The sequence below is a fragment of the Chrysemys picta genome, chromosome 1, assembly GCF_011386835.1.
Source record: "Chrysemys picta bellii isolate R12L10 chromosome 1, ASM1138683v2, whole genome shotgun sequence".
NCBI lineage: Eukaryota > Metazoa > Chordata > Testudines > Emydidae > Chrysemys > Chrysemys picta.
The window spans coordinates 288,427,074-288,448,870 of record NC_088791.1 but is presented as its reverse complement, the minus strand read 5'-3'; the positions used below and the strand labels follow the sequence as shown (position 1 = coordinate 288,448,870).

General features: G+C 36.7%; 1 protein-coding gene across 23 annotated transcripts in view; it reads left to right on the top strand.

Annotated features, from left to right (window-relative positions):
- Window positions 1-21,797, top strand: part of PCDH17 (protocadherin 17) — a 105,479-nt gene that overhangs the window by 16,929 nt on the left and 66,753 nt on the right. For 12 of the 23 annotated variants that reach the window (XR_002888678.3, XR_002888680.3, XR_010597764.1 and 9 more), the window contains 2 exons: window positions 14,507-14,565; window positions 14,697-14,869. Coding sequence is in view for 15 of the 23 variants with exons in the window: in XM_024104224.3 (XP_023959992.1) it covers window positions 14,507-14,565; window positions 14,697-14,869 (232 nt within the window). In the remaining 8 variants the exon portion in view is untranslated. Of the gene's footprint in view, window positions 1-14,506; window positions 14,566-14,696; window positions 14,870-15,261; window positions 16,928-19,935; window positions 20,091-21,797 lie in introns of those variants that run through there. The other 11 variants (XR_010597761.1, XR_010597762.1, XM_024104214.3 and 8 more) reach the window with 5 other exon arrangements.

The window sequence follows — 21,797 nt, the reverse complement described above, 5'->3', positions numbered from 1 at the left end:
TGTCATGAAATAAAGATTTCTTCAGAAGTAAAGTAAGCAATTTTAAATGCCTGTGTGTTTCTGCTTCCAGAATCTTGGATAGAACTTTTAAGCTCCGCTCATTTAAATATTATACACCAACATCTTCCCTGCATCCCCTGCACTTTGATTTTTGGCAGAACAATCCTAATAATTAGTGGCTAGCTTTCCAGATCTTGACCTGCTCTGTAAGGCTACTGTTTATCCTTGAATGAAGTTAAAACAAGAGAAAACTGCTACGGTTAAACAAATGCAAGCTGCAGGAATTTTGGCTGGTATTGGCAAATATCTATTATGGATTGCTTGCAGTTGTGTTAGTCTTGCTGATACCAATAAATGAAGAAATGGGTACCCATGCTGAGTAGCAAGAGGAGGAGAGAATACATTTAAAGGAGACTTTTTGTTCTGATTTAAATTTTGAGCAATAGGTTTTCTACAGTATTTTATAATCAAGACAATTACATAGTAATTTGGGTTAGAATACATGCCCAGTTCCCTATCTCAAAACCCAATTTGTTACCACCTGTGGCTATTTCTATTAAAAAAGAAACATAATTGCTATGAGTCTCAGCAGTCTAAAAGTAAATTTTTGCAATTACAATACCTCCCTTGGGCAGATATGTGAAAATGGCAGATTAATTCCTGCCAGGGTCTATCTGTTCCTTGTGAATTTTTAGGGTTGCTAGTGGTTTGGTATAGTCTACTTATTACACTGGTACTGTTTGTAATGTTGTGGATAAAGTTAAGTCAGCACTTCCGTTATAAATCTCTAGAAATAAGGCTCTATAGCACTGCCATAAAAATTCTCTCCAAATTGAAACTTGACATATAGGGTCTCAGGCAAGGAGTGAGAACCCAATTCTGCTTGCATGGGAAACTGATAGGAGTTTTGCCAGTAGAGTTTACTTCAATAGAAAGAGGATTGGTATATATGTTATTATTTTATCCCTGACCAGATTTAAAAAAAAAAAAAAAAGTTTAGTTTTACTACAATAGCTGGATCGTTCTTAGAGTCACATAGTAACATTGATGGAATAGTGTGTGAACTGAAGGGCCACATATTGCCTTTAGGATTTTGTTTTGTCCACAATGGCACACGGACTAACATGTTTCTTTAGGGTGGAATGTCTGTGGGCCATCAGGACCAGATCCTGAAACATCCACCTGAGTTACTCAAGGGGGGTAGTCTTATTCAAGTCCTAATTAACTTTACTTACCTGAGTAAAGTTACTTGTGTGCATAGGTATTTTCAAGATTGGGTGCTTAGGCTCATAGCCTGTAAACAGCTTTGCGCAGATGACCTCTTGCCTCCAAACGGAGCCCTTGTTGAAGTCAGTGTGGCTGCACATGGGCTCATGAGTCCACCTGCAGGGAGCAGCATTAGCCTGTGTTAGAGATTAGTGTCTTATGAGTGTGCAAAGAGAGCAATTTAAGGAACCTTAATGTGTCCATTTTCTTTACATTCATGTGTTGTTTGTGTGTGTGTGTAATTTTATTTTTTATTGCTGTTGTGATTTGGGATTTTTTTTTAAGTCAGAAGAATTGTTTGTTTCAGCTCTCAACTGGTTTTATGGCATTTTTCTGACTTGGGCATTGTCACAAACACAGAATGGCTTCCTTAGAGCCTTTACAGCCCATTAATTGAAAATCCATTGGGAAAAAATAGGTTTATACATCACACCACAATATCAATTGATTTATTTATTCTTGATTAAAGCATCCATATGATGTCTCTGAGTGCCTTGCCATTTAAATAAGATTATAAAATCAAACCACCAATTCAGTCAACTCACGCTCCTACCAAGCAGCTGCTTATAATCAAATATTAACAATCACATATATTGGCCTATACATCAGTCTCCCATCCCCAGGTGAAACAAATGCGTCCAGCAGCTCTGCCCTGAAAATTGACAAAAATCCATGCTAGTTTGGAATGAGGCAGGAGGGAATTCCAGAATCCCAGGCTCCTTACAGAGAATACCTTTCCAGCTGTCCTCTCTCTACTTTACCAAGTGGCTCTAGCTTCCAAGTCTCCACAACTGTGGCAGTGTATCACAGGGAGAGAGGCAGTCTGAGGTGGGCTGATCCCAAACTATTTAGGGTTTTACAGGTCCAATCCATCACCTTAAAACCTATGGAAGCTCACAGAAAACCAGTGCAGGTTCCAGAACATAGGTGTCATGTGATGTCTTATGTATAAATACACCACTTATCAAGCTAGCTGCTGCCTTTGGTGCTAGTTCCAGTTTCATATATAGCTCCATGTAGAATGCACTGCAATAGGTTAACCTTGAAGTGATAAAGGCATGTATCATGGAGGAAAGATCTGCATCCAGAAATTAAGGCCATACCTTTCTGGGAAGGCATAGATGGTGAAATGCCTTCTTTACCACCACTATTATATTAATGGTAAATTGGACCCAAACCTTGTATTTTACAAAGTGCTTATGTGAAGATACATGACTGTAATGGTTCTAACATTTATTTAAGGACATAACCTCTTGTTAAGTTTGTGCAGGCCTAAATTATTTATCTTATGTCATAGATGATAAAGCAACATCACAAAATTTTACAACTGCAGATGTATGTCACACAGGCATGTGATCCCATCAGATTCGATAATTTGGTGTTCCTTCATTATGGGTTCAGTTTTCAGTTCTGCAGATGTTTCCATATACAGAGGCTGTGTCTCTAACTAGTGCTAGTTTATGGTAATTATATCTATGCAAGAATAGACCATCATATCCATGAACCAAAGAACATGAATAACAACTTTAAAATGTTGAAATAAATAGTTAGATGAACCTAAATAAATAGTAACCCAGACAGAAGTAAATAATGTAGATCTCATGGCCTTCAGTGAAGAATTACATAAAATTAAAGGCTTAATTTTTGACTGGCTCTGAGAAAATCTTCAGGGGAGGAAAATCTTCTGAAAGCTCCTTTACAACTCCTAAAGTACCAAAAGCAGGTGAAGGGCACCAATTTAAAGAAAAGGGCAACTGAAAGAACTGTGGGAAAATGCAGATCTGCCTCTGTATATTTCATAAGTATCGCACTGACAGGCAGGTCCAATGCCCTGCTCATTTGTGTCCTCTGCCCCTAGCAGGATGGCTCTAAAACTATACTATATCATAGATTTCCCCTGGAGACAAAAGCATGGAGTCAGAGTACTAACACCTGTGCAGATTTACATTTGGAAATCTGCTGGGTTTGGAGTAGAACATGTCATATACAGGGTCTGCTCTCTTGGTGATTCGCCATTCCTTATCATCACCCTCAAAAACCCACTGAACCCTAACCATGTGTCTGTGTAGAAGGGCATCTGCAAGTGTGTATGGGGAGGTGGAACATACTGTACAGGAGTTCCTTTACCCATCATTTCACTTGTTAAGAGCCCATTGTAATCTTTTTCCTGCACCTTTGCAGCTTTCTGCAGCATTCAGTGTATATGTATGTGGGGATATAAACCCCTATGTAAGTACTCAGTTCTGCTCTGGCCGAAGTAAAGGGCTGATGCAAAGCATATTGAAGATAGTGGGGAAAAAACAGTTTATTTCAGTGGGCTTTGCATAAGGCCTGGTGTGAGTTTTGCCATTGTCTTTAGAGGGAGAGGGAGCAGTCCCAGACCATATAAACAGTATATTAACGTATTGATTCAATCTAAATAAAGCTAAGACATTCAAAACAGAATGTCTCTGTTTTCCTCCTATCAGTATACTGTGAGTTCAGGATAGTATACCAATAAAAGGACACATTTTCATCTACCTCCCTACCATATACCGTTGCTTTTATAGATTTTTTCCCCTAGAAAAAAATGTTTCAGTGCTCTTAGAAAAAGGAAAACAATAGTAGTAAGAATAGGACAAATCCTGAAGTATTTAGTTGCTTGAGTGGAAGTTTGAGTAAGAACTTTGGGATTTCATTCAAAATTAAAAATAAAATGCCCCCAGATCAGCATTCATGAGCATTGTAAAACCAGTGTGCATGATAGAAAAATATAAGAAGATAAAGAGATTGTTTTCATACTTCCAAGGGAGAGTTGCAAACAGAGGGAAAGGAAGGAGAATATTTTTTTTAAATTGTGCAAAGATACTTGGACTGTCTCCTTAACTTTTAATATCCTTGCTTTTGTCAGCTTGTATGTAATTTTAATTGGTTTAACTTTCAGTGTTAACATTTAATAAGTAAATCAGGATGACATTGGTATCAAAGTTGATATCAAAGATGTATTATCTCTTTTTGCTTGTGATTCACAAGTCCTGTAGCAAGCTGATACAGTGATAAGGTGGTGGAGATATCATCTAGTCATTTAATTGTAGTTGAGTCAGTTAATTGTAGTAAACATAACATCTTGTTCGGAATGCTAAGGTAGATTCAACATGGTGAGAACCATAGATAAAAGATGCATTAAAGCATTTCAAATTCAATCATTAGGTTTCATTGCACCCATCTGCTACCAGAAAATATAATTGGAAACTTGATTCATTGACCTTTAACTGTCATTTTGGACTATGGTTTTTAAACCCATATTTTCAAGTCAGAGTTAATTTGATAAGAGCAATGCCCACTACATTTTAATGCAATTATTTTTTGTGCAATTTTAACAAAAAAATATAATCAGGTTTTAATGGTCTGTTGTATATTCTGCTAATCCAGTCAAAGTAGTTATTTAATACTTTATGTGGTTAAAAGCAACTAATGTTCAACTTCATTAAGGCCTCTGTTAAATAGGAGGCTTGCTGAACTTTTTACTGTTATTTTATGCACGAACTACTACCTCTTATTAATTATTTCCAGGGGTCCATGTTACACTAAAATTATATTTACAAGCTCCAATCACACCAAGATTATACAGCATGACACATAGGCTAAATAAGCACTGCTTAGTTTCATAGCCTTTCTTGTATTTTTCCTGGCACAGATGCTGTCTCATACAGGGGGGATAGTACACACATATCCCCTAGCACTTCTCCTACATGTGTGGCACACAGGTAGAGTGTCTTGTAAAATTACAGGATTACTTAGAACAAGCAGGAAACGTGTTGTGATAAGTGAGCGTGATTTAATGTCCTCTCAGTGATGGTATGCTGTTCTGTTGTCTGAAGTTCATGTGATGGAAAATAATGATTAGACAGGTGTTTCTTCAGCTTGTGGGATCAAATTCCTGAAATATTTTATATAGTGTAGAGACAGATGTACACAACATAACCTTATAATCCCATTTCACAGCTTTTCCAAATACTGGAGAGCTCGATAAATAGAAAGCCGATTATATTGGTAGCATAACTCCATTAATAGGATTCAGATCTACATTATTGACAAGTCAGTGCTGTTAATATGATCCAGTATATTAACTTGACAGGAAAAACTAGAACGATAGGATGCATCTGCAGCCTAATTGACAGGGAAGCTCTTTCAAAAGGTTCTTAATGTGGTTTTTATTGACAGTGTGGCTCTAGTAAGTACATATCGTTGGTCAACAGTGAAAATATATTGGATACAACTATACTAGTAGGCTAGAGTGTAGTAGTTATTGTTCTGGTTTCCCATACTGCCATCTTAACTTTGATACAAGTCATATCAAGTCCCCTCATAAGAACTTCACAAATACCTCTTAAAGCATCAGTCTCAGCTGCAATGCTCACAGGCATTTGACATGTTGTGAATTATTTTAAATGTGCTCATCTTTTTTTTTTAAATGAATAGAGGCAATACAGAGTAATGTAATAATGTGTCATGAATTTCATTATGTTTATTTATTTATTCTGTTCTGCGATAGCAGAGGCAGAGCTATTGTATTTTCAGCCAGAGCTCTTTATACAATGTGGTATTTGGCACATCTTTCTATATGCATTTCTTGTGCTTTCTCCAAAAAATAGTTTGTTTTAAAAAGTCATATTACCATTAAATAAATATTTTGATACTATTTTTCCTTCACCTTGTTTATGTTCTCATCAGATGTTCACATCTCATGTGAATGAGGCTCACAGACCTCCTAGTGAAAAAAAAATCTATTATGCAGCAAAGGGAAGCAAGAGTTGGGCCTTCAAAGCATTCCCTCTGATTCCCATTTTAGTAGGAGAGGAGTCATGGACTGAATGAGGCTGTCACCCTTTCCCCAGTTCTCTTTTTCACGGAGAGAGATTTGGCTGCTAGGTGTCTCTTGCATCTCCTCTTGCAGGGATGGGGAGAAAAAGGGATGTGTTAGTCTGAAAGAGCTTTCCCTCTGAGGAGGGGAAGAATTAATCATGAAGAGATTGCATTCTCTCGTATGTCTTTTATTTCAGATGCGAATTTGGCCAGGATCTGTCCATCCCCTTTCCCATCTATCTTTCACTTTTCCTTTTTACAAGGGCCAGGGGAAAATCTGGCAAGTATTCTTGAGTCTTTTGTGTCTGGTGAATTGCCAAGTACACCATTGGCAGAACTTGGCAAATAAACAATAATACATGGATTGGGAACTGATTTGGCCAGGATAATCTGTGATACTCCAGTTTATTATATCAGATGGAGAGAGTGGTGGATATCGCACATTCTTTTGTTCTCTGCTTTCCGGGGTAGGTGTGTATATGGGTGTGAAAGTGCAATCCATTGCCTTCCCACAAGAATCCTACTTCCTTTGGGCAAAAGAAATGCATGCTACCAGCAACCTGCAGTCAGTATCCCTACAGCAGAGGCCAGTGGTACACATCTTCACATGTGCCCTTGTTTATTTTTGATATCATGTGTTTTCTTAATGAAAATGTGTTTTTGCACAATATCATATGTCATATAAGCATGCTGTACAATTTCTAATATGGAAACCCACATTTTACAAGTGTAAAGCTTCCCAGCCATGTATATATGTAATATAAAATATACCTCAATGGTGCAATTCCAGAAAGAAATGAGAGCACAGCACATAAGAGGACAATTGTTCCTAGATTTGTCTAAAATGGTTTCACTTTTTATTTCTATCCTCCAAATAGCTAAAATTCTTCATTACTGATTTATGTACAACTCTTTGTTCGCTGTTGGGCCAATACCTTTTGTTAATGGTAAAGGTCTGAGGTTTAAGGTTTTTATACCAAAATAAAAAAATAAGTCTTCAGGCCAAACACACTCAGCAGCAGATTTACCAAGAAATCTTTTCTTTCTCTTTGTGGAAAATTGTACCATGTAGAACATAAACAGTTTCTAACAAAATCAAGACAATTGTCTGTTCTCTCAAAACTAGATTTGGCAGAAAACAGTTCTTTTGTCTTGCAAAGTGATTGCCAGTATGTAAGAGCTCTGTTTCACTGGAAGGAAAATACTTGGAATTAAGGTTTTCAAGAAAAGAATTGGAAGATGCTTGAATTAGATATTAAGTGGCAGTCTGATAAAGGGGAGCGATGTTCCATTTCATTTTCTGCTAATGTTTAATTAAAAAGATGTTAGAGTCAGCAAAGACATTTTGCTTTATTGTAGTTTCAGGTATGAACATCTACATAAAATAGACTTGCATTGAATCACACATTTTGCAGATGTCATGCTTGTTCTTGTAATTCTGAGAAAGATTATGAATATTCTAGTTGCCTAATATTCATAAATCTGCTTAATGTTTGTCTTCTTTTTTAGATATTAGAATAAATCTTCTTCTAATATGGCAGTTATTTCTGAGCACAATTTGTCAAGAATACTTGAATACCATGTTTCTCAAAATTTTTCTGGAATTGTGTTGTTTTTAGACATTTATTTTTACAAGGGAGGGAGCTGTCAAGTTGCAAGCTTGAATTTTCTGTCTGATTTTCTAATTATCTTATACAAGCTAATTAGAAATGTACCAATAGTGGATTTCAGTCTGGAGAATTACAGTGTAATAGTGGGCCTAATTTTGCAAAATAGCTTTTAAATTTGCACCTATGATTTTGGAAGTTCTACACATGCACAAACACCCAAATTTGCACTAGTAAAAACCTTTGCATGCACTGATGTGGGATTTTGTGCACACAAATATTAAGAGGCAAGGTTCAGGTCCCTTTTGGAAATTAAATACTCATCTAAGGGACGTAATGATGTTTCCAACATGGATCCAGATCATACTCTTCTGTCATAATACCCAAGGGAGATGACTCTGGAGGGGAAAATCTTCACAGGTATGATGAAGTTGCCCTATGTTGTCCCACTGGGAAATAGTGGGATGCATGCAAACCTGGTGGATCCCAGAGGGTGTACCTTTCTCCTGCGAATCTTCCCAAAAGAACAAAACCTCTAGAGACATTGTGGAAATCTTCATTTACAAAACATCAAAACCATTTCATTTCAACTAATGTAGATTTCAGTGCTCACATTCCTCCCTTGCGTGGATTCACAGAAATTAGAAATAGGAGAGACCTCTTAGGTCAGCAAGGCTATCCTCCCCTGCCACTAGAGGAATGTTCACTGTAATACAACATCATCTAGTGCTGTTTCCAGTCTTGTTTAAAATGTTTCAAATGGTGGGGCTTTCATATCTTTCTATGGGAGACTATCCCACTCTAGTGGATCTCATTAGGAAGTTGTTCCTAATATTCAGCCTATTTATATCTCAATTTCCTCCTTTCCTTTCTCTTAAATTAATCTTTTTGCAAGTAGTAGCTATTGTAAAATTAAATAGTAGAACCTAACCAGTGGACATGCAAATTTCTGGGTCACATGGTTGTGAATTTGGGAATTGAGAATTCTGAGTTCCCCATATGTAAGGAATAAGCAACTGCAGTGTTGGTTTACTGAAATTTATTTCTTCTGAGTTCACAGATCCCAGCTGGTATCACAGAATGTGGATGGGTAGGTGTGTACCACAGCATGCAATTTCGAATTCCATCCGGCCAGCATTTCGTATGACTAATAGCAGAATTTGTATGTGTGTTCTTTATCAGTACTTTATTATCACCATGCTTGATCCCTGTCTAGTGCACTGTGTTAGATAATTTTACTCAGTGAACATCTTGAATTCCAAATAAAATCTCCAAAATCTGATGCTAAAAAAGCTGTCCTTTGTGGGGTTTGGTGGGAAGGTGAGTAATGCTATCTGCCTGTTCAATTTGGGAGCAGACCAGGGTGCATTAGTGTAGCCCCTTGGATGGGCCACTCCAGGCTTCAGATTAGTAGCTGTTGCCCTGCACCCCTGATATGGGGATTCCTGATCACTGAATACATGTAAAGTTCTGTCACCTCTCTGCCCAAATATATTTGAATCTGGTGTAGAAAACACCTCCCTAGCAGCCAGCATGGCTGCCCCAAGTAGGCCCTATTATGCAATGGTTCTGTGGACAGTTCTAATAATTATAAATGGCAGTTCAGTTCTGATTCTTGAACATCCATTCAACATCTAGTTCAGATAAAAGCTGACCAATAAATTATTTCCTAAGAATTAAAATTATCAAGAGAACTGCTTAGATTGCATTTACAATCATAAATAGTGTTTAATAGAGGTGTAGTTTGCCTGCCCTTTTATCTTCCTTCTCCTCCAAACACAAAAGCCTGAATTCTCTGCTGTTGTAATGCCACTGAGCCTTAAAGTTTGACTCTGTTACTCTGGTTGTGTGATACCAGTGGCACTTGAGGTTTTATCCTATAGTCCTTACTCAAGTAATTAAAATCCCATTACAGTCAATAAAACTCTATAAATGAGTGTGTTGCATGTAAATGAGTTCAAAAGTTAGCAAGGAATATGGGCATACAGTATACCACTAATAATATCTGCAGCTAATAACATGGAAAGGTTTTGGGTGGTCAGAGTGCAACAAAATGCTTTTTGCTGGTGCTAGGTTTTTCAAAAGCCATACATTGCTTAGAACTGCAGCTGTGTGGGTATAAAGCGGTATGACTAATACATCTGCTGAAAATATTTAAGATGAAGTTTGGTGAAAATATTTCGTATCAACTTTCATCAGTATTACATTTAATTTTTTTTTTAATGTTTGCTCATTTAGGCTGGGATTGTCAATAGAACCCATGTGAGTTAGGCACCCAAATCATTAAATCAGTGTGAGTTGGGAACCTGACTCCCTTAAGCACCTTTGAAAATCTCTGCTTCAAAGCTTAATGTTTAGTATTTATTATCAATGGTTACAGTGTATGTAAGGACGGGACGGCTTTATGTTTTTTGCCGCCCCAAGTACGGCAGTCAGGCGGCCTTCGGTGGCATGCCTGCGGGCGGTCCGCTGGTCATGCGGATTCGGCGGTGTTTCTGTAGGTGATCTGCCGGTCCCACCGAAGGCTGCCTGACTGCCACCCTCACAGCAACTGACATGCCGCCCCCCGCGGCTTGCCGCCCCAGGCACACGCTTGCTGCGCTGGTGCCGCCCTTGTGTAAGGATAGTGTATGTAAGGATTTTGTCCTCTAGCTTAGAGTGCCCTGCTGTAGCTCATTATTGGTAGGGAGTTTCCAAGCTTAAGTGGTAAAAGTCTATGTTTCTGGAGTTGAAGGAGTAGGATTTTACACTTAGTTCTGCAACTATACATAGATTATCTAGTAATTGTGTGTGTTCTTCTGTAACAATGGACTTATTGTAGGACGGCACCCAACTGTTTGTTTTTCTGCTAAGTATAATATGAAGAAAATCAGTTGAATTATTATTGAGTTACAGGTCATTAACCTTTACTTTGAATATGGAGCTTCAGGGTAGCAGCTCCATAGTTAAGATTGCAATTAGGGTTCCATTATGAACCCTGTTTTTCTTATCCCTTGTAACTTGGCATAGAAAAAGTATTTTCAGCTAAAATTCAAATGTATGTATGCAAAAGAATGTTAGTTTATACAAAAAAAATTAAAATAATGGAAATGGGAAGTAAATAATCAAATACTCACTCCATACAGCCTCTTGAATAAATGTTTGTTCATAAAACGTCACATCTAATATTCAAAAAACAACTTTAACTCTGATGCCGTATACCGAACTGTCATCCATCTAGCAGGGGTATGCTTTACACCATAACACCTACAACATTAGATATTTTATAATTCTTAGTTCTAAATCCTTTCGCTGCCACCCCTCCCTCCAGCTCCTCTGTGATTCTCTGGCAGCGGAAAGCAGACAGCTTGCTCACTCAGTCAACTGGGTTTCCCCTTAAGTAGGCAAATCCCCAGGTGATACAAATCTGGTGTAGCCTACTGTATGCATCTTGTTACTATCCCTCTTGGCATTGGAGACTGAAGGGGGTGTGGCCAGAACACACATTGCTCTGAGAATACTGGCAATACTGTTATGGGGCAAGTACAAAACAGTGTAACATGGCTTGCTCTGTCTTGCACCAGTGATCAAATACATTCAGATGATCCCGGGATTGGAAGGGAAAGATGGAGAAAAGCCATCTAAACCCTTTCCCCAGGTATACCATTGGCACTGGCCCATGGATTACATATGAAAGTGTAATAATATGTTCTAGACCTACTCTATCTCTCTTCCTTTATATAAGTAAGTAATGTGCAAGCCTTGGTGAAGGAAAGGAAATTAATTGTTTATTATTATTATTATTTATTATTTATTAATTTAAATATCATAACCCTGAGTGCCTCGGAGGAAGGAGGGTGAGAAGTTTGCAGAAATGGCCTGTTGTGATTTGGTTATTATTCCTTGGGAGGATATGTATGATACAGATGGTGTGATGATTGGTGCAGTTCCAAGAATCTAGACAAAGTTTGAACAGAGTATTATGAGGCATGGGCATAGATGTAAGGTGGATTGAGCTAAATTTAATATCTGGCTTGTATCTGTAAGATAGCATCTTTGACTTTAGGAAGATAAAAAAGGAAATTATATTGAGCTATCCAGTCTATATAAATATACTGGATGAGGTAACTTTGGCTTTTTGCCTCATAGTGGAATGATAGATGGGAACAGTGTTGATTCTGGGTGGTCTCTTGAACATAATAGATCGTTGGGATTAGGAAGAGGCAAATGTCTGACTATTGAAGATAAGAGGAAGAGGTTGGCATCTCTGGCCAATAATAGTTAAGATGAATGGGATCTGGAAAATGGTCTGTGGTTGGTTCTATTGGCTATAACCATTATGCTGGGTTGGATGACCTGTGATTTGTGAACAGTGGTAGACTGTTTTCAGAACATATATACTGTAGGTTGGGTAAGTATAAGAGCGTTTCTGGTCTATAGGCTGAGATTGAACAGGATATGGGGGCAGAATTAAGGTTGTTTTGGGGATATGTTATGTGGTATTTAACGTGAACACTTAAGAGAGAACATAAGTATTCTTATAGTTTATCTGTCTTCCCCCATTCCATTATTGTTATTTTAATTCCTTTAAATAACTAATTTTTAAAACTGTACTATTCATTGCTATATGTACATTATAGCCTACATGTTAAGTAGCAAGCTTAATAGAAATAAAAAGCTAACAGAGGCTTTTTTTGATAGTAGATATTAAGGATCAGGTTTCAAAAGGGCCAAGCACCAAACTGCTTCTGTTTAGGCATCTAAATGAAATGGCTGGATTTTCAAAAGTGTTCAGCTCCCTACAGCTCCTACTGTGAGCACTTTTCAAAATCTAGCCTCAATAGTAAGAACTGAGCACTTCTGAAAATCTGGTCCTAAGAGATTTGCCTAAGGTCACACAAAAAGCCAATGAAAGAGCTGGGATTAGAACCCATAATTCCAAAGTTCCAGTTCTCTAGACTACATTTTCTTAGGTTATACCTAAGAATATGATATTTCCCACAACAGAATTCCCTTTTACCTTCTAACATCTGAATAAAATCAGTTGCTATATGCATATATAAACCCCTATATTTGAAAAGCACTGTGAAGATTTGAGGCTACAACAATGAATTGGAGACATAAATCTAAAACATTTTATTTTGAAAAAAGTGGAGTAAAAGTCTGATTCTATTGTCAGACATATGATTTGCATTGCTATGCCTCTTAAAAGAAAACTCTCACATGTGCAAAATCAGATTATTTTTAAATCAACATACACAGTGTGGTGCATTTCAAATCTGAAATTTGAAACTACTTCAAATGTTAATACAAAATGCCTGGTTATACTGTACCAGCTGTCTGTGCCAAAGAGTTAATAAGCAGTAAGGGGGGGAAAACCCACAGAATAAATACTCTTCTTTAATTAGTGGGTGAGAGAATGTAGTTTTTTCCCCCACATAATCTGTAGTTTAAAAAAAAACCCACCACAAGTTATATAGCTAAATTTATTTTGCATATACTGGGAGACTGATAGATGTTTGATAGTTGGTTGCAGCAAGCAACTTAGAAGAATAGATTTCAGATGTAGGGTCACATTCTCCCAAACTTCCCATGCACCCTACAAACGGCAGCAAATCATTCTTATTGCAGTGGGTCTTCATCAGTTGCACATAACAATAAACAAACCTAAGAAATTAAGTTGGGAGCGAATAGGGAAAACAAATATTTAAGAGACTAGTCATTTATGTAAACACTTGTCCTGCAACATTAAACCTTACCTTGGGCCTTCTGCTTCGTTAATTAAGTGCTCCCTGTGTTACTGATACTTATGCGCTAGATGCTGTTCCAGAACTTATTGCTGTGGAGCATAATGGCGTGATATGAAGTGTTTCAGAAAACAGTAGAAGCTTTGTCGCTAAGTCAGCTGCAAGAAGAAGTGACGTGTATGAATGTATAGTATATGGTGTTTTATGAAAGATACAGTCTCTTTCTCTCTCTTTCACCAAAAGAACTGTAGTTGATGATACAAGGGGAATTCAGTTCCCTTTGGCAGAACTCCATGTCAGTCTGGATGCTGTAAATACTCCTGTTCTACAGTTACTTAGCTCATACTGCTAAAAATACACTAGTCACAGACTTTATAAAATATCTTCTTTTTAAAAAATGTTTGGCAACAACAATCATTTAATGTTATTGTGTGCATGCATTCCCTATTGTTCAGATACAGCTATTAATACTGATGAGAATTAATTAGAGAGACAAAATCAAATATATGCTTAAAGCTTGCATTTGTTTCCAGTAATATTTAAAAGAAAAGACTCATAAGCCACAAACACAAAGATTCTTAAACTAGTTTTTTTGCAATTCAAAAGCAATGTACTAGTTTAAATGAAATTGTATTCAGCAATAAAGGCATCAGAATCCCAGTAGATGATGTAACTATGTTAAAAATGAGTATTATTGAATAATTCACTTTTGTAATATGCAAAAATTGGGTAATTTTTTCTTTCCTCTCTAATAACCATCAGTCTTAATATCTAACTAATGAAAAAACATAAACAGTGTCATCTGTCAGGTTACTGACAGAGAATACCACTTATTGGAGCCTCATTGTTTACTTTAGCAGGTAATTTGTGGACCGGAATCATTTAATTGTTCTGAGTACATAATTACATGCCAGCATTTTCCAATTTAATTAAAATGTACAAATCTGAAGATTAAGGGATTTTTTTGAATTATTAATCATTTCTCCTCTAGGAAATCTTGTTGCTCTGCAGGAGATTTGTCCAGTGTACAACTATACGTATTTTTTTCCTTCTCTTTCACAGACAGACAATTTTCCCGCAGAGCCCAATTACATGGGCAGCAGGCAGCAGTTTGTTCAAAGGTAAGGCCTATTAAATAACTTTCTCGGCTTCCCCATTTGCATTCTTGTCAAAATTGCTTTGCCAGAGAGTACAATTCAAATTGGAACAAGTAAATACAACTCTTTCTCTTTTTTTTAAATATGTATTTCAGTAGCTCCACGTTCAAGGACCCAGAAAGAGCCAGCTTGAGGGACAGCGGGCATGGGGACAGTGATCAGGCTGACAGTGACCAAGACACTAACAAAGGCTCCTGCTGTGACATGTCTGTTAGGGAGGCACTCAAGATGAAAACTACTTCAACTAAAAGCCAGCCACTTGAGCAAGGTGAGTGAAGCTTTCAATGCCTACAAAATGTAAAGCTTAAGCAATCATTATAAACCTATTAGTGCTACAGTTGGAGTTTATCATGGTGGAATAGCCCATTGATAATACTATCAGATGAAACAGTAAATCTTGGCCCAGAGCAAAGAATGTTCAATATCTTTAAGTATGAACATGAAACTGCAATAGCCTTTTTTTTATTCCAAATAAGATTTAAAAAAATCATTAAAAATTAGTATTTTTCCAAAACTATTAGAGTATACTTTGTTTGCATGGACATTTCCATATATGTATAGTGTACAGTCTTTCTGCCTAGGCATGCCTTGAAAATTGAAATTAGATATGATTACAACAACAGACAAAATAACATCCAGTTATTTCTATTCTTTACATAGTTTGGAGTGAGGTTTAAGAAAAGACCTGGGATATCAGAGGGGAAAAAAAACAAAAAACTGGATCAGAAGAAATTTTCAGTTCATGGCTATATTTTCCTATTTGTAACATTGACTTCACTATTCATTGCAATATAAGAAGCAAAGTGTCAAATAATGGCATCATATGATTTTCAGTATAATCATTTCATTCACACCCTAAGAAAGACGCAGATAAGTGTCTGTGAAGCTGCTACAATGATTTATACTAGGACAGCGGCAATGCTCTATAAGCATACATTCTGATAAATAAGCATGTTTATTGCCTCAAAGTCTGTGTCCAATTCATTTTTTTTATGCCTTTTCACTAATTATATTTTCTATTTCAAAAGAAATATGACATTTCCTAACAATGTCAGCCAAACTGAATGCTCCAGCATCATGTGTGTTTGTGTGTTTTGTTTGTAGTCTCAAAGGCAATGAGGAAATGAACAAATGAATTCTTTTGAATTTACTGTCACATATCTGTTAGTCATTTTACTCTGTTGTGTGGAAAGTGATTCACAATGTTAAGGATATTTAAAAATTGATTAATTAAGTCATTCTTAATGAGAAGCTATATTTATAATTAAGCAGAAATACATTATAAGCTTTTTATTAATTGGTGATTAATTGGAACTAGATTTTTGCCTCTAGCACAGTCTGATCTGTAGCACATTCATCAGCAAATACATGCTCTACTTCATTTTTCTGATCATGTTGAGATTGCAATATAATTTTTGTTGTGTACAATATTTATAATGCTGCAGTATAATTTATTCTGTGTGTATTGGAGGGTTGACCTCATACAAGGCCTTGTTTTCCAAGTAATAAATGCCAGAAAGATTATTTTTTTTCCTGACCTTTTACCACAGTGACTCTGCTTATAATTGGACATTGATCTGTATAAAGATGCAGTGCTGGACTTTAAAAAAAAAAAAGAAAGAAACTGTTTGAACATGGATCTAAGTTTCTCAGTTTTTGTATAGAAAACAGAGGACAGGGTCTCCAGGCTTCAACATAACAGGTAACCTGAAAGTACAATGGAATTCCAAAAGACTAAAAAAAAGTAGAATTAGGAAAGTTATGTTCTAATAATCTAAACAAAACAGGTGCATTTTTAGAAAAGGGTTAAAAGACAGTTTGTATTGTTGCATTTTGTGCAGCAACATGTTATATACATCAACCCAGGTACAGGTCAGATTACAAAAAGACTAGTAAGCAAATTTAGTCAACCATTCGTATTGCTTATTTTTGTAATCATGCAAAGAGCTATTCAGAAGTTTGCATTTGTCATCATATCTGGATGAGGGGTCCTATTAATCAAAAAACTACTCATGCAATTGGCTCATATTACTTCCTCAGTTTCTTTTTATACAGAAATTGAACTATGAATGTTAAGTGCAATCTGTTGCTGAATATCAGCAGGAAGCATTTAGGTAAATCTGTTTTGGGGGTTTTACACAACAAATTAAATGTAAACATAGAGATGGCAAAGGGAGCTATTTTTCAAATGTAATTAAAAAGGGTAATGATATTCATTTGTTGTTTCCTGTGAGTTCTTCAGTAACAAAATGGATGGTAAAGTTATGTAGACTAAGGTTCCAAAGCTTCACTAAACTTCATATGGACACAGAGGTTCATCCATGCAGAGATCATTGCAGGAATGAAACCCAAAAGCCCAATTCTGTTCCTACTGAATCAATGATTGTTTTACTGTTGATTTTAATGCAAGCAGTATTGGGCTCAATAATTGTACCTGCACCAGTGTATTCTTTCTCTTCAGAAAATAGGTTTTGTTTTTTGAATGAAAAGGCTAGTTTGTGGGAGGAGACGTGTGACAAGTAAGATAGTGAAAGAAAATGGTCTTAAGTATCTTAAGTATCAGAGGGGTAGCCGTGTTAGTCTGAATCTGTAAAAAGCAACAGAGGGTCCTGTGGCACCTTTGAGACTAACAGAAGTATTGGGAGCATATGCTCCCAATACTTCTGTTAGTCTCAAAGGTGCCACAGGACCCTCTGTTGAAAATGGTCTTGTTTTCCATAAAGAAAAATTGCCTTCCAGGGTAAAGGAAATGAAAGAGTGGCCAAAAACCAGCTGTATAGACCAGAGCTCAAAGTGGTAGCAGAATTACTGGCTCTGTCATCATTCTAGTTTGCACTCAAGGATGGAAAACCATCAATTTGTAACAAAAAATTAAGCCAGGTGGTGTTTGTTTAAATAGATTTAAAATGCTGTTGCTTTTGTTGATCTGAGGTCAATTGGAATTATTAGGTGTTCAGCACTTTTTAATATCAGACGGTGTTTAAATGGATTCAGGAACCTAATGTTAGGGTTTTGAAACTCTTGGCCTGAGTTTGTGTCTGCAAACTTTTGTATATAATTTCCAAGCATTCCTATCTGAAGTATAGCTCCAGGCCCAGCCATGGTAGCAGCAGCGGGAACACTAGTGTGAACTGGTTACTGATATGTTAACAACTGTGTCATCTAACCTGGCTTAGAGCAGGTCTAAATGACAGGGTGGTTAAATGTCAGTGGTTGATCTACACTTATGCTACCACCTGTACAGCCACACAGTGGTAGCAAAATGGGAAATTTTATGAAAAAAATGTCTAGGGTAGAAATAGCTTCTGGCTGGATATGGGGATCTGCACAACCCACTCACTTCTCGGCTTCCACCAAAGGAAAGAAACAGTGGTGAGCAAAGCCCCGATACTTCTGCTGTTGAGAAAGTTTGATTTTGAAGGGGAAGTCTACAGATGGCACTTTTTGTTTCGCGCTGGCCTGAATACTATTATATATGGGAGAAACTGCAAATGAGGGAATTTTTATCAAAACTAGACATTTGGCCTCAATGGAAAAAAAAACACACACTTTTAAAAAAGTCACTGGAACAATAAGTCTTGTGTACTAAACAAGCATGTCTCCATTCAGTTATTTCAGTGAAGCCATCCTGCTGTATACTTCAGTCCTCTCTTTCTATAAAAACGTCTAGCTGTCTTTTAAACTTATTTACACTATCTGATTCACTATTCTTACTAAGCAATTATTCAATATGCTTATGGTTTTGCCAGAATTTTTTGTTTATGCCTCATTTTTAGGTTGTATCCCTGAGTTATTTTAACCCTTTCACCAGACAGGACAGTTTGAACTCATTCCCTTTGTTAAACACTTTTAACAGCTTTGAATAGTTCCTGTTAAGTTACTTTGAAACTCTTTGCTGCTCCAACTGAAATAGCTCATAGTATTTTTTTTTCAATAGTATTTTTTAAATACTGGAATCATCCTTTTGGATACCTATGGTTTAAACATAAGGGCAATAATATTTTTTCCTGGAAAAGGTGACCAGAACTGAAAATCATATTCTAAATGGTATCTAGAAAATGACTAGTACAATAGCAAAATAATTTGTATTCCATCCTTCTGTTAGTGCATCCTAGAAATCTATTTTCCATTTCTTGCAGCTATCCACAAAGCTGGATTTTTTTCTAATTACCCCTAAATCCTTTTCCTGGTTAGAATGCTGCAGGATTTCTATTTCATTTCTATTTTGGTTTACATCCTGTGTTTTTCCTACTTTTTCCTACATACAACTATTTTTTCATTTTATTGTCAAAATTACTTTTGAGATCAAGTCTCTCTGAATCTGATAGCCTTGCTCAATATTTGCTGTGACACAAGGTGTGATATCAGAATTTCAAATATATGGTATCAAAGTTTGCTTTTCATCCACACCTCACAGGAGGAGTTTGCGTAAATGCTGTTGCCTAGTTAACAATAACTTTATTCTTGAGAGAAAAGAAAGGACAGAGGAGCCTCCTGAGAGGAAGATTAGAAGGAAATTCTTCAAGATTCATGTCAGAGACTCCTTTAAACCCTATAATCTGCTTGCCAGGTTTCTCTGCAAGAGGGTACAGTTTTGCCCTAATTTACACAACACAGCTAACCAGTATAAAAGGGGCAAAATGAACACCCAAGAAAAATAAGAGATACTAAAGCATCAACTCCAAAATATAATACTTCTTTCTTCTTACAACAAAAATACATATGCATCTTAACTGAAGTAGGCCTACCTGCAACATTCTTATAACAAAAACATTATCAGTGTTTTAACATCTGAAAGAATATTCTGAACTCTTGAGTTTGTCCACAGAACAAAGTCCCTTAAAGTCTGTTGTAGCTTATTTGTTGATTTTTTCCACTCTTTGAGCAAGAGTGTGATAATTTATTCTTAAAATCTAGTACTCTGCATTGATTCCCCAATAGTAAGCATGAGATTATCAGAATTTTTAACCAAGAATTTTTCTGATCTCCCCCTTGACAGCCTCGTCACAATTCCTGAGGTCCTCAGGATAATTAAAAGCCAGTGGGATCTGTTTAATTGACTGAAAATCAGCCCTTGATGGTCAGTGAGGAAAGATCAGGCACAATTCTGTTCTGCTCTCTGACACCATCACCAATGCTTTTTATGCCATTTGGAATGATGGGTTGTTATACAAGTGCATTAATTTAATGAGATATCCAAACAAGAAGATTGTGGAGAAATTCCTTTTCACAGTTTGGTGATTGCCTCTGCTGAGAAACTGATTCAGGTTGGGAGTCCCCCAAAAACTGACACAACCTATGAAATATTTTGTTCAACATTGCTTCCTCCCATAGGTTTTCCCCCCCGGACAGAACATCTTCTATCACATTCTCTCTGTGCCCAGAATGTGAATAGCTGTCAGACTGCACTACTTGTTCTGACGCCACCTAAGAATCTTTATGTCCAAGAGTATCATCCACTCCAACTTGGTTACCCCTAACATGGTCAGGTAAGAGACTACCTTGCTGTTGTATGTCAGGACTTGCACGCAATACCCATTCTTCACTTTCATCTGATTCAGTGTTATCCAGACCCAGAGCAATGCCAGCTTGTTTATACGTAGAGTCTCTTACCTTTTGATGTCCCAGAGACTTTTCTCATTCTGATTTAGAAGTATCAGTTTCTAGATCTATAGAGTATAGAAACTATTTGATAGTGTCCAAAAGAAATGAGGTTTTATCCCTATCAGATTTGTTCCTTACCATACATTCCCTAGTATTCCCACCCCTTTTCTGACTTCTGTGTTTTAAGCAAGCACATCTGTTAGTTTTATGTAAGCAGTTGCCATGGGAAATGCTAGCAACAAAGCTGTTGTATCAATGAAATGACTTATCTAGCCAGATGTCTCTGACCAAATCAGTAACCAACACCCTGTGAGATATTTGGGTAATGCGATATCATTTTAACAATGGGGATTTTAGTTTAAGACTCAGAACCCACTGTGGCTTTTATTATTTATTTATGGATTTTATGATCAGTTCCAAAGCTTTCTTAATTTTGTGCAGTGAGTAGGATCTGATGAGAAACCGTAAAATTAAAGAGTCCCATTCAATTACATTACATAATGGCACACAGCTAAAAAGTGAAAAAATTTTAAAGCGCTTATGTACAAATGCTAGAAGTCTAAGTATTAAGATGGGTGAACTTGAGGGCTCATACTAAATGAGGGTATTGGTATAATAGGTATCACAGAAACTTGGTGGAATGAGCATAACTACTGTAACACGGTAATACCAGGGTACAAAATATATCAGAAGGACAGAATAGGTCGTACTGGTGAGGGAATGGTGCTATATATGAAAGAAAGCATAGAGTCAAATGAAGTAAAAATCTTAAATGAACCAAACTGTACCATAGAATCTCTATGGATAGTAAGTCCATGCTTGAATAATAAGAATTTAGCAATACGGATATATTACTGCCCATCTGACCAGGATGGTGATAGTGACTGTGAAGTGTTCAGGGAGATTAGAAAGGTTATAAAAATTTTAAAAACTCAGTAGTAATGGGGGTTTCAATTATCTGACTGAATACATGTCACATCAGGATCGGCAGCAGAGATAAAGTTTCTTGACATCTTAAATGACTGCTTCTTGGAACCCACAAGAGGAGAGGCAATTCTTTATTTAGTCTTAAGTGGAGCACAGGATCTTGTCCAAGAGGTTAACATAGCTGAACTGCTTGGTAATAGTGACCATAGCATAATAAAATTTAACATCCCTGTTCGGGGGGAGGGAGAAACACCAAAGCAGCCCACCCCAGTACCGTTTAATTTCGGAAAGGGCAGCTACACAAAAATGAGGAAGTTAATTAAACAGAAATTAAAAGGTACAGTGCCAAAACTGAAATCCTTGCAAGCTGCATGGAAACTTTTTAAAGATACCATAATAGAGGCTCAATTTAAATGTATACCCCAAATTAAAAAAAAAACATAGAGGACCAAAAAAATGCCAACATGGCTAAACAACAAAGTAAAAGAAGCAGATAGAGGCAGAAAAGGAATCTTTTAAAAAGTGGAAGTTAAATTCCATTGAGAAAATAGAAAGGAGCATAAACTCTGGCAAGTGAAGTGTAAAAATATAATTAGGAAGGCCAAAAAAGAATTTGGAAGGAAAGCTAGACAAAGACTCAAAAAGTAACAGAAAAAAAAATAAGT